The sequence below is a fragment of the Myiozetetes cayanensis genome, unplaced genomic scaffold, assembly GCF_022539395.1.
Source record: "Myiozetetes cayanensis isolate MyiCay16 unplaced genomic scaffold, myiCay2020 scf26, whole genome shotgun sequence".
Taxonomy (NCBI): domain Eukaryota; kingdom Metazoa; phylum Chordata; class Aves; order Passeriformes; family Tyrannidae; genus Myiozetetes; species Myiozetetes cayanensis.
In genome coordinates, this window is record NW_026087477.1 from 5,480,542 (window position 1) to 5,494,323 (window position 13,782).

General features: G+C 44.7%; 1 protein-coding gene across 1 annotated transcript in view; it reads left to right on the forward strand.

The window, feature by feature from the left end:
* The window catches only part of KDM4B (lysine demethylase 4B), a 77,512-nt gene that overhangs the window by 41,348 nt on the left and 22,382 nt on the right, over positions 1 to 13,782 (forward strand). The window contains exons 9-11 of the mRNA XM_050321018.1: positions 4,506 to 4,702; positions 5,188 to 5,220; positions 9,126 to 9,295. Coding sequence (XP_050176975.1) covers positions 4,506 to 4,702; positions 5,188 to 5,220; positions 9,126 to 9,295 — 400 coding nt within the window. The remainder of the gene's footprint in view (positions 1 to 4,505; positions 4,703 to 5,187; positions 5,221 to 9,125; positions 9,296 to 13,782) is intronic.

Here is a 13,782-nt window from a genome sequence, read left to right on the forward strand (position 1 = left end):
TGTCTTGCAGAAATGAGGACTGTGTGCACTGGAGATGGATTCAGGAGCATCCTTGCAGGTGTAGTCTATGGAATAGTAAAAGATAAAGAATTGTGGCAGAGGTTGCAAACAGGAAAAAGGAGAAATCTCCACGTCCTCTCTCAGCAGAAGCCTGATTCCCATTGGGATGGGTTGTTACTTCATTTGCCTGCAGTGAGACAAGTCACACAGCATTTATATCATGTCTTAAACCAGAATCCTCTTCTGATGAGTGGGATGAGTCTGACTCCCTGCTTGCCACTTACCCAACTCCTCTGCCCCCAGAAATCCGCCTGGAAGCACGTTAAGGAAGCAGGCAAGGGGAAAGTGTGCCCTGCAGCCAGGGACCAGGGGGAGTCCATGGAAATCTTTGCCTAATTGTTTTGTTTATGAAGCTCTGGGAAGGGTTTCCAGTGGGTTTCCTAATGAACTGGTTTGTTGTTGAGACTTACGGCGATGCCGGTAATTACGCTGGAAACGGGGGGTCAAGACTCATCTTCCTCCCCACAAGCTTTCAACTACCAACCATTAAACACACCAACTCTGCAGTTTGGGTTTTTCCTGCTTCTCCTCAGAGTTTAACTCCTTATTTCCTTGCAGAATACCTGCCATTCATCTTTCAGGCTGAGGGGAAGGGGAAAGGAAAGCGGAGCCCAGACTGGTTTGTTGTGTCCTGTTGGATGAGTCCGAACCAGATCTCAGTAACACACCTGGAATGTGGTGACCAACTGGATTCCTGCTTAAGAGCATTGCTCTGGGAGGACTCCCAGAAGCTGAAACTCTCTGTTTTTTCCTGGAAATGTATGGAGAAAAGCTTAGGAGTGTTGTCTGCCTTAGCAGTGTGTGCTCCTCTGCTACACAGCGAGAGTTTCTCAGCTGCCTTTTGAACAGAACCATCCCTCCTTCCCAGGAACTTGCTTTTAGGCTTCATTGTTGGGAAAAGCTGATAGAAAAAGCTTTCAGCAGAGATTTTTGTCTGGGATTTAATAGCTGAAAGAACTTCAACTCTGAGCCTGCTGGGGTTCTTTATATTTAAATTTCCATTAAGGCAAAAAAGACTCAGCTGTGTCTTATCAACTGATTTCATCTAAATAAGAAGGTTTTTTTTCTGGGAGAACCAGAGGTGCCACTTGAAATGTGTAATTTTGGGGACTATTTCTACATATGGAAAAGGCTTATTTTACATTAACTTTTTATGTGTTATGGAAGTGCTGAGGTTCTGTTTAGTGTTAATAGCTGGGAACTGAGGGAAATATCCTTAAATAACTAATGCTGATGGTTGAGGTTGAATTAGTGCATTTTTCCATATATCATTTAATTTTATTACTTCGAGGAGACGGTAGTTTTATGTGACTGTTATTTTATATAGTTTTTTGTATTTTATTTGTGTTTTTATGTTAGAAACTGCTGCAAATAAGATAATGGTTGTGCATTCAACAGCCACAAATTTCCCACTATCAGTCTTGGAGTTAGAATTGATGGGACAGGTCTCCTGGTGTGGTCACATATTTTACCACAGGCTCCAAATTCGAGTAGCAGATAATGAAATAATAAGGAGAAGAAGAATGTTGGGTTTCTGGGTTGGAAAAGGGCTTAATTGTGCATTTCCTCACAGTATTTTTCCATGTGCTTGGATTGCAAGTTGCCTTTGCATGTGCTTATGGTTAGCAAAGCCATTAACACATGGAAAAGGAGAGGGGAGGCTGGGAAGAGCCTTCAGAAGATGGAACAAGTTAAAATCCTGCAGATTTGGTGAATGTGGAAAGCCTTGCCTTGTTGCTCTTGTTCCCCTGTAATCAAAGGCAAAGAGCCAACTGGAAAACAGGGTTGATTTTTGATTTTTTTTTTTTTCCCACCCCCGTTTTCAGGACTTGCAGCTGGTCCTTGGAGATGCCAGTTATGAATATTCTGGTGTTTACTGTGTTGTTTGAGCTGTGGCTCTGCCAGCCCTGCTGCTCCCAAGGAGCCTGGAGTGGGGGTCTGGCTGCCAAATGGGGAATGACAGAGATGAGACTTGGTTAGATCCCAGAGTTCCTTGAATTTCTCATTTTGACATGAGAGGTGTTGCCATTTAGTGCAGGGCTGTGCTTTGGGTGCTCGTGTCACCCTGAAATCCTTCCCAGGGCTGCTGGTCCATAGGAATGCTGTGAATTCCCAAACTTTTGCTTTTGGCTCATGTAGAGAAAACGAGATTTTGTATCTCTCGATGGTGTTTTAAGTGTGGACATGTTCAATTTTATTCTTTTTTTTTTTTCTATAAAATTTTAATTATAGTGAGATATAAAAGTGTTGGAGTTTGAGGGAATATGGAAGGATTTGTTCTGCAGAAATTGGGATAGGGATAGACAGAGATGGGGGAGGTGGAGACATAATATCTGTTAGGAAATATGTGTGTTCATGACCACAGTTAAATACGTGGAAAGAAATATAACTCTGTGTATATGGAAGGGGGAAGGCAATATGTAGCAATTGGATGTCACTGCCAGGAAACACAACCTTGCCATTTTTGTCCTGCTCTGATGGATTGGGCCAGCTAATTAATTGCAAAGGCAATTTCTTGCCCTTCTCTACCCACAGTCTCCTCCTGATCCCCCCATTCTCCCTCTGCTGCCGCTCACACCCACATGCACCTCCCCTTTTCCAGCTGTATTGGAAGCATCTGCTGTATCAAGCAGGATTTCACTGCTGTCTGAGGGGCAGGGGCTGGAAAAATCTCGTTCCCATGGTGGGAACGTGGATATGACACAACTGCAGCAGCTGAGGAAATAAAACTGTACGGTCCGGAGGAAGCCCCAGAGGAAAGAGGCTCTTGTAAATTATTCATGCCTGCTGGTGTGAAAGCAATAGAATTAAATTAAAATTGAAGTATAAACATACATCACGGTAGATTTGTGTAAAGAAAGGCATTTGGCTGCTGCAGAGGCCGCTGGTGGTGTGGGAGGTGGCAGATGCAGCCCACGGAGCCAGCGCTCCGAGAGCTCAGCGTGTGGGGCTCCCCCTAATCCTTGTGTACACTTTTGGGAGACTCTTAAGCTGCTGCTGGTTGGAAACTGCTCTGGAGGCCTTTAGACCCTTGTGCCTCGGGATTTGCTCTGCTGGATTTGAAGGCATGACCTGTGTGTGGACCTGCTGGTTCCAGGTCAGCATCACAAAAGGGACCCGCTCCCCTTTTAAGCCATTTTTCATCCTCTGTGGAGGCTGAGCAGGTCAATCCCCAGAGCTCATTGCTGCTGTGTGCTGGGGGTGCTCCTCTGTGTTCCTCTTTGTAGCCCTGCACAGGTGCTTTTAAAACTTCCTTAAGGAAAAATGACTGAAAGCCTGCTCAGTACAAATCCCTTAAGCCAGGATTGATGGAGGTGCCGTTGGGAAGCTCCTGCCTGGGCTGGAATTTGAAGCACGGGTGCCATCGGTGTTCCTGCCGTGCTTGGGCCAAACTGCATTCCCAGCCTTTCTGTCCTGCACTATTTTTCATGAAATGAGTGGAGTTTTCCTGAAAATTCCTGTCCATAAATGCTCCTTTCCACTCGGGTTACCAGCGCTCTCCCAGTCAGAGCAGCAGAAGCAGCCAGAGGTCCTTGCAAAATGGAAAACAGGAGTTGGGAGGAAGTGGGATAGTGGAGAACTGTGCAGAAAGGCTCTTCTCCCTCTCTTTCTCAGTGGCTTCTTAACTACAGTCATAAATCTGTTAATAAAGGTGGTGAAAAGTGAAGGAAGAAAGGGAGGAACAGGTTTAATTTCAGGCATTTCTGTGAAGAGAATGGGTAGAACTATTTTGAAAAGACGTGAAGGGTGAAAAAACGCCCGAACCAGTCCTGCAAAGTGGCTCTAATTACCTCAACCTCAAAGTTGAAACTCAGTTTGGTGCAGGTTCACACCCTGCAAAGCTTTACCCCTTAGAGCAGGACTAAAAGGGGGCTCAGCCACTCACAAAAGCAGAGCTGAGGTTGCAGCCCCCAGAGCCACGAGGGGTTCCTGTGTCCTTTTCCATCCTCTACCTTCCTTTGATTAAGTTTATAAAGACTAAATGCTCATTTTGACCAAGATTGGTGTCTGGGGTGAGAATCCCCTGTGCTTCATCACAGCAAATGGATGTATCCAAGGAAAACCACCTGGCTTTCCAGGTTAGTTTTAACGAGCACAGGCCAGTCGAGATGAATAATGCACATTTCCTCCCACTGCCCACGTGCTTTAGGTGCAGGTTGTACTTCTTGTTGGAGCCTCATTTCTCAGCTCTTGCCTGGGATTGATGTGCAATGTCATGATGTGCCATTAAGAGGTTTAACTGCCCTGTTCTCTGGGTTAGTCTTTTGTTCCTCTAAGTCTTCTTTTTTTTTTTTTTTCCTTGACTCTTCCCAATAACCCCCTGCAGGCCTTACAGCCGACACTGGGGAGGGTTCATCTGCCTCTGGAGAAAGGGAAATTTGGCTGATGAGGTGAGGGAAGTCCCTCAGAGTGACGTGTCCTGTGTTGGGGGGGTTCTCTCGCAGTGCACGTGCCGCAAGGACATGGTGAAGATCTCCATGGACGTGTTTGTGAGGGTCCTGCAGCCAGAACGGTATGATCTGTGGAAACAAGGAAAAGACATCGCTGTCCTGGACCACATGAAACCCACAGCTCTGACCAGCCCAGAACTGGATGCCTGGAACGAGACAAAGGCAGAGCTGAAGGCGAAATTGCTCCGCAGGTAAAGAGAAAACGTCGCTGTGTCTGAGCGCTTTGATTCTAATTGCTAAGATTTTAAATGCTATAATTCTTGGTTTGAGATAATTCAAAACCTTCCCTCCCCCCTCCTCCCCCTTTGTTCTTTTTGTACAATTCCTCTTGTAATTTGTCTTGGGTAATGTGTCCCTCATTGTTCTCTTTCCTTTAAATGTTATAAAAGCACACGTTTTCCAAAGTAGGACACTGGGTGCCCTCTCACATCTCATCTCATCCTGGAAGACAAAAAAAAATCTAGAGTAAACATTTAAAGCTTCACTTATCAGAAAGCAGGAGGGGGGGAAAAAAAAGCACCCCATCAGTTGCAAAAGGGATTTTATGCATGCCTTTCTGTGCTTCCTTTGATCTGTCTTAATTTTCTCCAAGTCCGTGGGTTTTGTGTGTTAGCAGCACTGCCTGAGTTGAAAATTTGGCGTGCTAACCTTTTCCTGTTGGAATCTTGCTTTGTAGGATAGGAGATGAGGAAGAGGACAACAAACACCGGTACGTGACTTCCCTCATCAACCTCAATCACTTCATTCTTTCTCCTGTCAAGTTTCCTAAAATAGTAACTCTGGAGGTGTTTTCCTTTTGTCACTGGGTTTTTTTTTTCATGTCACCTTCTTTGAAAGCCCACAGGAAATCTTTGGGCATCGAGGTTTCCCAAGGCTTCCTCTTGGTTTGGGGTAGTTTTCTGTGGTCTCTTGTGTCACTGGAGACCCTCAGCTGTCTCATGCCTGCTCTGGTTTTCACTCTTGAGTTCATCTACTGAACCAGCAGGGGTGTGTGATGATAACTGGTTGTGGATGAGGGTGACTGATAAAAATTCAGAGTGGAATTGAACTGGAGGGGTTTGGACATGGGCTGGTGGTGGGAGAACTTCCCTTCCTCCTCAGGCTTACTTCAAGAGTGAGATTCTCTATTTTAAGAAATCGAGGTAAAGTTTGTGCCCTTCCATATGCTCCCATATCCTCATTTTTTACACCTTTCTCATTCCTGTTCCCCAAAGCACTTCCAGAGCAGCACATGGTTTCTTTCTGCTCTCATCTGGTATTTGTTAAATTCCTGGTTGAGAGCATTGGCAGGCTCTGGAGATTGTGTTGCTTCATCCACTTGTAATCTTCTGCTGGTAATTCCAGTTCCAGTATCACTGCTTGGAAATCCAGGAAAAAAAAATGTTAAATAAGTTCCTGGGGCCATCTTTGATAAGGACTGTGAGTAACAATTTAAAAACCTAATAATTGGATGGTAGCTGATGTATTTAGGCATTTTATCAAAGAGAGAGACACTTTTAGTAGTATGTTAGCTCCCTTTCTCCATCACTGCTGTTTGTCTTCCAGGAGTTTCAGTCACCCAGTGAGCCCTGGACTGGGGGTCCTGTGACTTGTGTTTCCTACATAAATGTTTTGTCCAATATGATTTTACAAATGCTGAAGTGGAAAGGTGTGTTCCCCACTAAATCCATGCTCCAAAAGACATGATAAATATGGCATTTGGCAGATGACTGACCTCTGCAATATTGCTCTGCTCCAGAGGTTACATTCCTAAGATGTTTCCAGCTCTTCCTTCTGTAATGAGCTGCAGGGAAATGCAGTGCAATCTCAGAGTCAGGAGGTTGCCATTTGTGCTCTCTGGGCAATGACTGAACTCCAAGTGGGTCTCTGGAGCTTTTTCTTCCTCATCTGGAAATTGGGAATCTCTTTACTGCCTGTCACTGTTTTGGGTTACTTATATATATAAATATTTGCACAGTGTAAGGCACTGTATGAACACCAAGGATTATTTTCCCTCAGCAGAGAAGCCTCTCTCTCAACCTGAGCCTATTGCAAAAGATCCAGGTACATTTTTTCCTTATCTCTTCAGTGTTTCCTGGATTATTTCAGTATTATCCTGAAGCAGTTTTGAAGCTGTTCAATACTCCTTAGCAGTACTTTCTCTCCTGTGCTTATGCCTTTCCAAGACATCATTTTACTTGAAGCCTGATTTTTCTCAGCAGGATGGAGGGATGGGATTCACCTCTGCCCAAACCTCTTCACAGTTGTAGCTACTTAATTTAAGTCACTTTGTGGTCTGTTCTTCAAAGAGTACAAACGCTGCTTTTTTGTCAGCTCTCCTGGAAAATGGAGCTTTTAAACTCTGCAGAGATGTGTTATTTCTTCTCTGAGGTCAGTCAGACTTAGTTACCTTGAAAAACTCAACTTTGTTTACTTTGTGGCTTCAGCAAGAGGCTGTTTTAGTCCAGTCCAGTCCCCAGCAGCCCATTTGTGGTGTGTGAGTTGTGGCAGACCCAGAACAGCTTCACCTCACAAACTGCTCAGCCTTCAGCCTGCAGTTCTGGAAGCAGTTTCTTTAAAAGTGGAGCTTTCTGCCTCTCTTCCCCACAACTCCAGAGTGAGGAGAGCACTGCCAAAAGATCTTTTTTTCTTTTTTTTTTTTTTTTTTGTCTCCTGTGAGTACAAAGCTTTGTGCTGGAATTTTTGCCTGGCATTTCCACACCACAGGAATAAAACACGCTTTCCTAAAACCAGCTTGTAACACCTCTCTGATGCTTTCTTCAGCTCCAAAAAGTTCCAGCTGCAATGACACAGTCTCACAGCTTTATTTTCTCCTCCCACCTGACTTTCCCCCCTCCAGGGAAGGTGGTGTGTACTTGGAATATGGGTGAAGAGCAAAGCTGATCCTTTTGGGTTCAGCTCTGTGTTCCTGCTAATGACTGTCTTGCAGGTGTGAAGGCAACATCTATACTTGGAGAGCCACCATATGCTCAGAGTCTGGCAATTAGAAATCACTGTGCATATGGATCAACCTGCTTTCCTATTCATCTCCCATCTCAGGTGGAATTTTTTTTTTCTCCCTCCTTTTGGCAGTTACCTGATTAAGGGCCCTTAATTCTGTTGTGCTCCAAATCTAATTAGCAGCTGAATTTCTGGGCTCCCAGGATGGGAAGCTGAGTTGCAGCTTTTGCACATTTTGAGGCTGATGGATGCAGTGGTTGTGTTCTGCTGTTTGTCACACGATGCTGGATGTGAGGCCATATGGAAAGTGCTGCTTTCAACCAAAGGAGAAAAAAAAAAAAGTGTCTACGTGCTAAAAACAGGGTAAAAATTGCAACTCTCTGAATCAGGCTCTTCTGAAAAGAGAGCATGTTAGACTTAAACCCAAAATTCAAGGAGCTGGTGGGTAGGTTCTGTAAAAACATTGGGCTGGGACTGGCTGGGATGGAGTTGCTGGGATTTGTGGCTACACCAGTGCTCATAAGGCTTTGATGTTTTGGCTGTTGCTGGCACAGTGTCAAAGCTTTATTTTCCCCCCCCTGTGGGGTGGGTGAGAGATGGGGAGGGGACCCAGCTGGGACAGCTGGCCCAGGGTGGCCAAAGGGAGTTTCTCTACCATAAAATGTGATGGTGAGCAATAAAAACTGGGAGAGAGGAAGAAGGAGGGGTTTGGTTTCCAAGGTGGGGGTTGTTTGGAGACTGGCTGGGCACTGCTCTGCCTGTGGGATACGGTGAGTGGATTTCCTGGGCTTATTTCTTTCTCTTTTTATTCTTTCCTCTTTCCTTCACCTGCATTTGTCTTGACTTACAAGTTTTCTGGCTCTTGTTCTTCCTGCTTTCCCTCCCTGACCTTCTTGAGAGTGTCTGTGTGGGTGCTTGGCTTCCAACTGTTCCCAACCGAAAAAATATCATTCTGACTTCTGAATTTGCATTTTTCCTTGCATTGTGGCCACTGTAATCTCTTTGCCTTGGTGGCATTGACTTTAAAAAGAACGAACAGCACTGCTATTGGCTCATTAGTATTAGTCTGATCATATTAATATACATATTTTTTAGGTAGATTTCTTCAAGGCCTTGGACCTTGTGAATTATACCACTGAATAATCATAGTCTGCCTATTGATTTTGCTCTGAACATTCATTATAGTGTGTTTTTAGGAACTGGCAGTGCTGGCTAATGTCTCAGAGCTGGAAGATGATGCTTTGCAGACTTCCAGCAGTTTGCCAAAGGGAAGCACGGCCAGAATGAACCGAAATAATGGAACGGAGGCAGAGGATGAAAGGGGGATTTAAACAAGTTTTCATCTGTATTTTGAAATACAAGCAAAATAGATTGAAACCACAATTAAAATCACTTTAACTGCAGCTTGTGAGCTCACATTAGTAATGGTGGGAAAAAGCTCTTCAGGAAACCCAGACAATTAATGGCTGCAAGAATGGATCTTAAAATGTTGTGTTGTGCAAGGTTCATCTGCTCCCTTTCAGATATCTCCTTTGCCCTGTAGCTATTTTCACTACCTTGTGTTTTCACTCCGAAGAAGATCCTTTTGTTTTGTATTCAGCTTTTTAAGTCAGTGATGGGTTTTCTGTATTGAAGGCTGTGCTTTCATGTCAAATCCCACTTTTGTACTTCCAGGTCTCACAGAAAAAAGAGTCAACACAGAAGACACAAAACAGAGGATCAGAAGTCTCTTGGGGATGTCATGGCTATTGAAACTGCCTTGGAAGATGTGAAAGTAAAAGAGGAGCTGAAAAGAGGGACAGACCTGGAAGAAGAGGAGAGAAGCAAAGGGATTGAGGGAGAAGGTGAGGGCCCTGCTCACTGGTGGTAGTGAGGAGTTGGGGGCAAGTTATCTCTCTAAAACACCTTTGTAAATAACTGGTGCTGCTGTTTATTTCTGTTGAAATATCAGCAGAGTTTTTCCCAGTATTAAATCCATGCTCACTGGAATACACCATCATTCACAGCAGCAATTGATTTTTTCCCCTCTCCTTAAGGATTCAGTCCCAGTAGCTTTCTTGGCAGGGTTTGAAACCATTACAGGTTTGTAAAAATATATATATGATGGGAGGAATATTTAAAAAATATTTCACAGGGAAACAAATAAAATATATTTGTGTGGGAAGGATTGATTTGTGCACTGCCTTGTGCAGTTCATCTTTCCTCTCTCCCTCCCTTTGTTCCCATTTCTCACAGACTGAATGCAGGGAGCTTTAGGTTGGGTGGGATCCACAGCTGCTGCACGAGTCCCACTTGGGTTTCTTCAAGTCCAGCTGGAGCAGGGAAGCTTTTCAGCTTCCTTTACCAGGCTGAAATTAAAACCAGTCCATGGCAGCTCCCAATCCTTCAGGATTCCTTCTGTATGTGGTTATTCCCAAGGCCTGAACTCACCCATTGAGCAGGAGGAGGCTCTTCCTGTGACACCTTTTCCTTGGCTGTGTAGCAAAGATTGCAATTTTTGCCAGGAAAAAGCTGTTTTTCCCCCCCTAATGCGTGTGGGTAAATGGTTGCTGTGCCTGAAACACTCCCTCTTTGAGGCTCCTCCGAGAAGTGAATTAATTTCAATCTGTTGTATACATCCTTTATTTGTTTAGCACTTGGAGAAACTGATGCTGCAAAGTGTTTAGAGGACCTTGATAATGATCTTAAAGGAAATCTATGGAAGCTCTGGGAAGAGAATGGAGGGCTTTGTTCAGTTCCAGAGTCTCTTAACTAGACAGTGTATTTTCTCTTTTCAGGGGAAATCAGGAGCTGGAGAATCATTGTTGCACAGAGCAGCAGCACAGTGCAGACAGTTAATTTCTATTGCCCTAAGCCTGGAAGCAGCAGCAGTGTGTTAAATTGTCTGCTCTGAGCTCTTGTACAAGTTTAACACTTGATGCTTGGAATAAATGGCCCGAAAATGCTGATTTTTCTTCGGAGACAAGAGATAAGTGACAGGGACAGATCTGAGATCATTAGAATGGCCAAGGAACAATAAAAACTCTGTTCTGGCTGAATAGGTTCCAAATCATACACTTCCACTACATCTTAAGAGCTCTTTAACTCTTAGCTCAGGAGGGAAAAGCTGATTTTCAGCACCATCGCAGCAAGTGCCACTGGCACAGGCTCTTGCTTGGTGTGGCTGTTAGCAAATATACAGCTTCCTCCCTGCAACACAGCAATTAAATCCCAATGACTTCTCTAGTTTTCCACATCCTGCTGCCTCTCACAAGTGTCTTAGGGTTTCATCTTGAAAAAAGAAAAGAGCATCTGCTTGGACGGCCCTGCTCGTGGCAATTCAGCTCCCCCCTCCCACCTCCTTCGCTTCCTTTCTTTATTCCTCTGGTTTTAATTTGCCTTGGGTTTCTATTTACACCAGTAGAGAGATGACCTTGAGAAGGAGGGAGAAGGAGATTTCAAAGTAATCCTCGTTTCAAAGTACGTCCTGTGCTTCATGCTGGTTATTTGGACAAGCTGAGTATTTATAACTCGAGGTTTTCAGGATTTCTGACCCAGATCCCTTAACGGTGTTTTGTTTTGGTTTTTGTGACTCAGCTTTACATTCATAATTTATTATGTTGCTATTAATATATTTAGAATTCTTAGCAGGTTTGTCTTGGGACACGAGAAAGGAGAGTCTTTAGTCTTTGCTCTTCTCTGGGGGTGCTGAGCAGCAGAAATATCTCCTGTGAGTCAGCAGGTGTTGCCTGTGGTGCTGTGCCTGGTAGGAGTCCTGCAGAGTGGCCTGCAAACTTTCCCTCTGGTGCTGAAGTCCATTTCTAACTCTCTTTGCCCCAACCCAGGAATGGAGGAAGTCCAGACTCTTGTGGCATCTTTTTATAATCCCATTGCCCAAAGCTGTGGGGTGGGGCCCTATGGAAAGGGTTTGATTTCCTCACCAAAACCCCTTCCCCTCAAAGATGTCACAGAATGGCTGAATCATTGAGGTTGGAAAAGACCTCCAAGGTCATCGGGTCCAACCTTTGATCCCCACCTTGTCCCCCAGCCCAGAGCACTGAGGGCCACATCCAGACCTTCCTTGGACACCTCCAGGGGTGGGGACTCCAAACCTCCCTGGGCAGCCCCTTCCAGTGCCTGACCACCCTTTCCAGGAAGAAATTCCTCCTGATGTCCAACCTGACCCTCCCCTGGCACAGCCTGAGGCCGTTCCCTCTCCTCCTGTCCCTTGTTCCCTGGGAGCAGAGCCCAAACCCTCCTGTCAGGGAGTTGCAGAGCCAGAAGGTCCCCCCTGATCCCCCTTTTCTCCAGGCTGAGCCCCCCCAGCTCCCTCAGCTGCTCCTCAGCTTTCCTGAGCTCTCTCAATATTTCCCATCATCCCTGGACACGCAGCTCTTCTCCCCATGACACCACATTGTCACACGTGTTTTCCACGTGTCCCAGCTCTGCTACACGAGGAAGGACAGGAAAGACCTTCCTCTGTTAACCTACAATGGATTTGTGCCTGCAGATCCCTTTCCTTCCTAGAAATATTCAGGGTAGCTGGATAGGCACTTGGAATTTTACCTCCCTTTTCCCTGGCTTCTGATTCTATAGATTCACTTGCAAACTCATTTGTTCATCTTAATGCAAAGACTTTTAAGCCCAGTTGTACGTGCCAGCTGCTGTCAAATTACCCTTTAGAAGTCAATAAAGCTGGTGAATGGCATTTGTGGTGTTGTTGGGGAGAGAATTCTCAGAGTGTATAGAGAGTAAATATGATCTGGTTTTGTGCAACTGGGGAGAAATCCAATTTGCCTTTCATTCACTGTGTTTGTTTCTCTAAGGAAATTCAATATTCCTTTCTCTGTGATAGAACAAACCAGTTTATCCCAGGGACTGCCTACACAAGTACAGCTGTAATTATTTGGGCTGGACTTGTTCCCATGTTTATAAGTTAGTGTAAATAAAGTCATCAGAGCAGACTTCTGGGAAATGCTGAGGTTGAGGTATTCCCTGGAAGATTTCAGCAGGGATATTGGCACTTTATCTCGCTGTGGGATTGTTCACCCTTCCTCCTGCAGAGACCTCATTTTTGTGTGATGGTTTATCTGGTTTTCCATTTACTGGGCTTGGCTGGTCAGGTTTGGAGTAGTAATGGAAGGGTCTGGGTAGGTTGAGTTGGTGAAACATCATTATTGGGGTGAACAACCCGTCTCTGGTTGTCATCAGCTCTTCCTTCCCTTCCTGCTGTGGGAAATGACCTTTTGCCACAGCATCTGCAGGTGAAAACCAATCTCCTCTGGAAGAAATTGAGCCCTGTCACCTGCCTGTGAGCACCTCTGATTTACCTTCCTTTGGGGGAACTGGTAACCCCATCCTTGGAGTGAGGGAGGAGCTGGGCAGTGGGAACATCGTTGCAGAGGGGAGAGGTGAAGGCAGCTCCTGTCCTGACACTCCCTCAGTGGCCAGCAGGAGTTTGAACTACTGCTGGAAAATCAGTGTGTGGATCCCATAACGCAGTTCCATTGGGAAGACAGTCTTTTATGGGCCTTTTATGATGATATTGAGATGTTTATCTGTTCAAGAAGTGTTGTCAGAGCCGTGTGAGAGACCTGCACAGGTAAAATGAGTGTACCAGTGAGCTGGGAGAAACAAGGGCAGTGTAAAGGATATCTCAGTATCCAGTGCTGGTGTGGTGCCTGTAACAGGCTTAGCTCAGTGCTCTACCTGATTTATGCTTTCAAGGCATCTTTTAAAAAGACTTTATAGCAGAAATCTTCTGGTGATAATGATTCAGGTGTCTTTGTTCAGCTCTTCATTTCCTGGGGCTGTTGAGTGTGTTGACACACAGCAATACCCAGATAAGAGCTGTGCTTGCAAATAAAGGGAGCAGCAAATGGGGCAGGACCAGGGTTTAGCACAACATGATGCAGAATGGGGGTCTCCAAACTTTTTTGATTGCACCTCCTTATCAGCAAAAAAAAAATAATTCAGCACACCTCCTGATGTATGTCTTTATTTATATACTTATTTATATGTAGCACAGAAATACACTGGTACACTTATATTTCTTTGCTGATATGTCCATTATAGACATACAGAAAAACAGAGATTTAAAAAAGGAAGGTGTAAAGATAAAATAAACTCTACTCTGAAGATATATTTTATTTTGGTAACGGTACAAAAATATTTCCTTCCCACACCCCAGCAGATGATTTTGTGCCCCCAACTTTGGAGACTGCTGATATAAAATACTTGAAATACAGAGTCAGGGCTAATGTAATAAATGACATGGGTTTTGGCACACTGTCCAGTTTCTTAGGGATTTAGATATTTTCCCTCCAGGAAACATTCATTTTGGCAGCCTTTC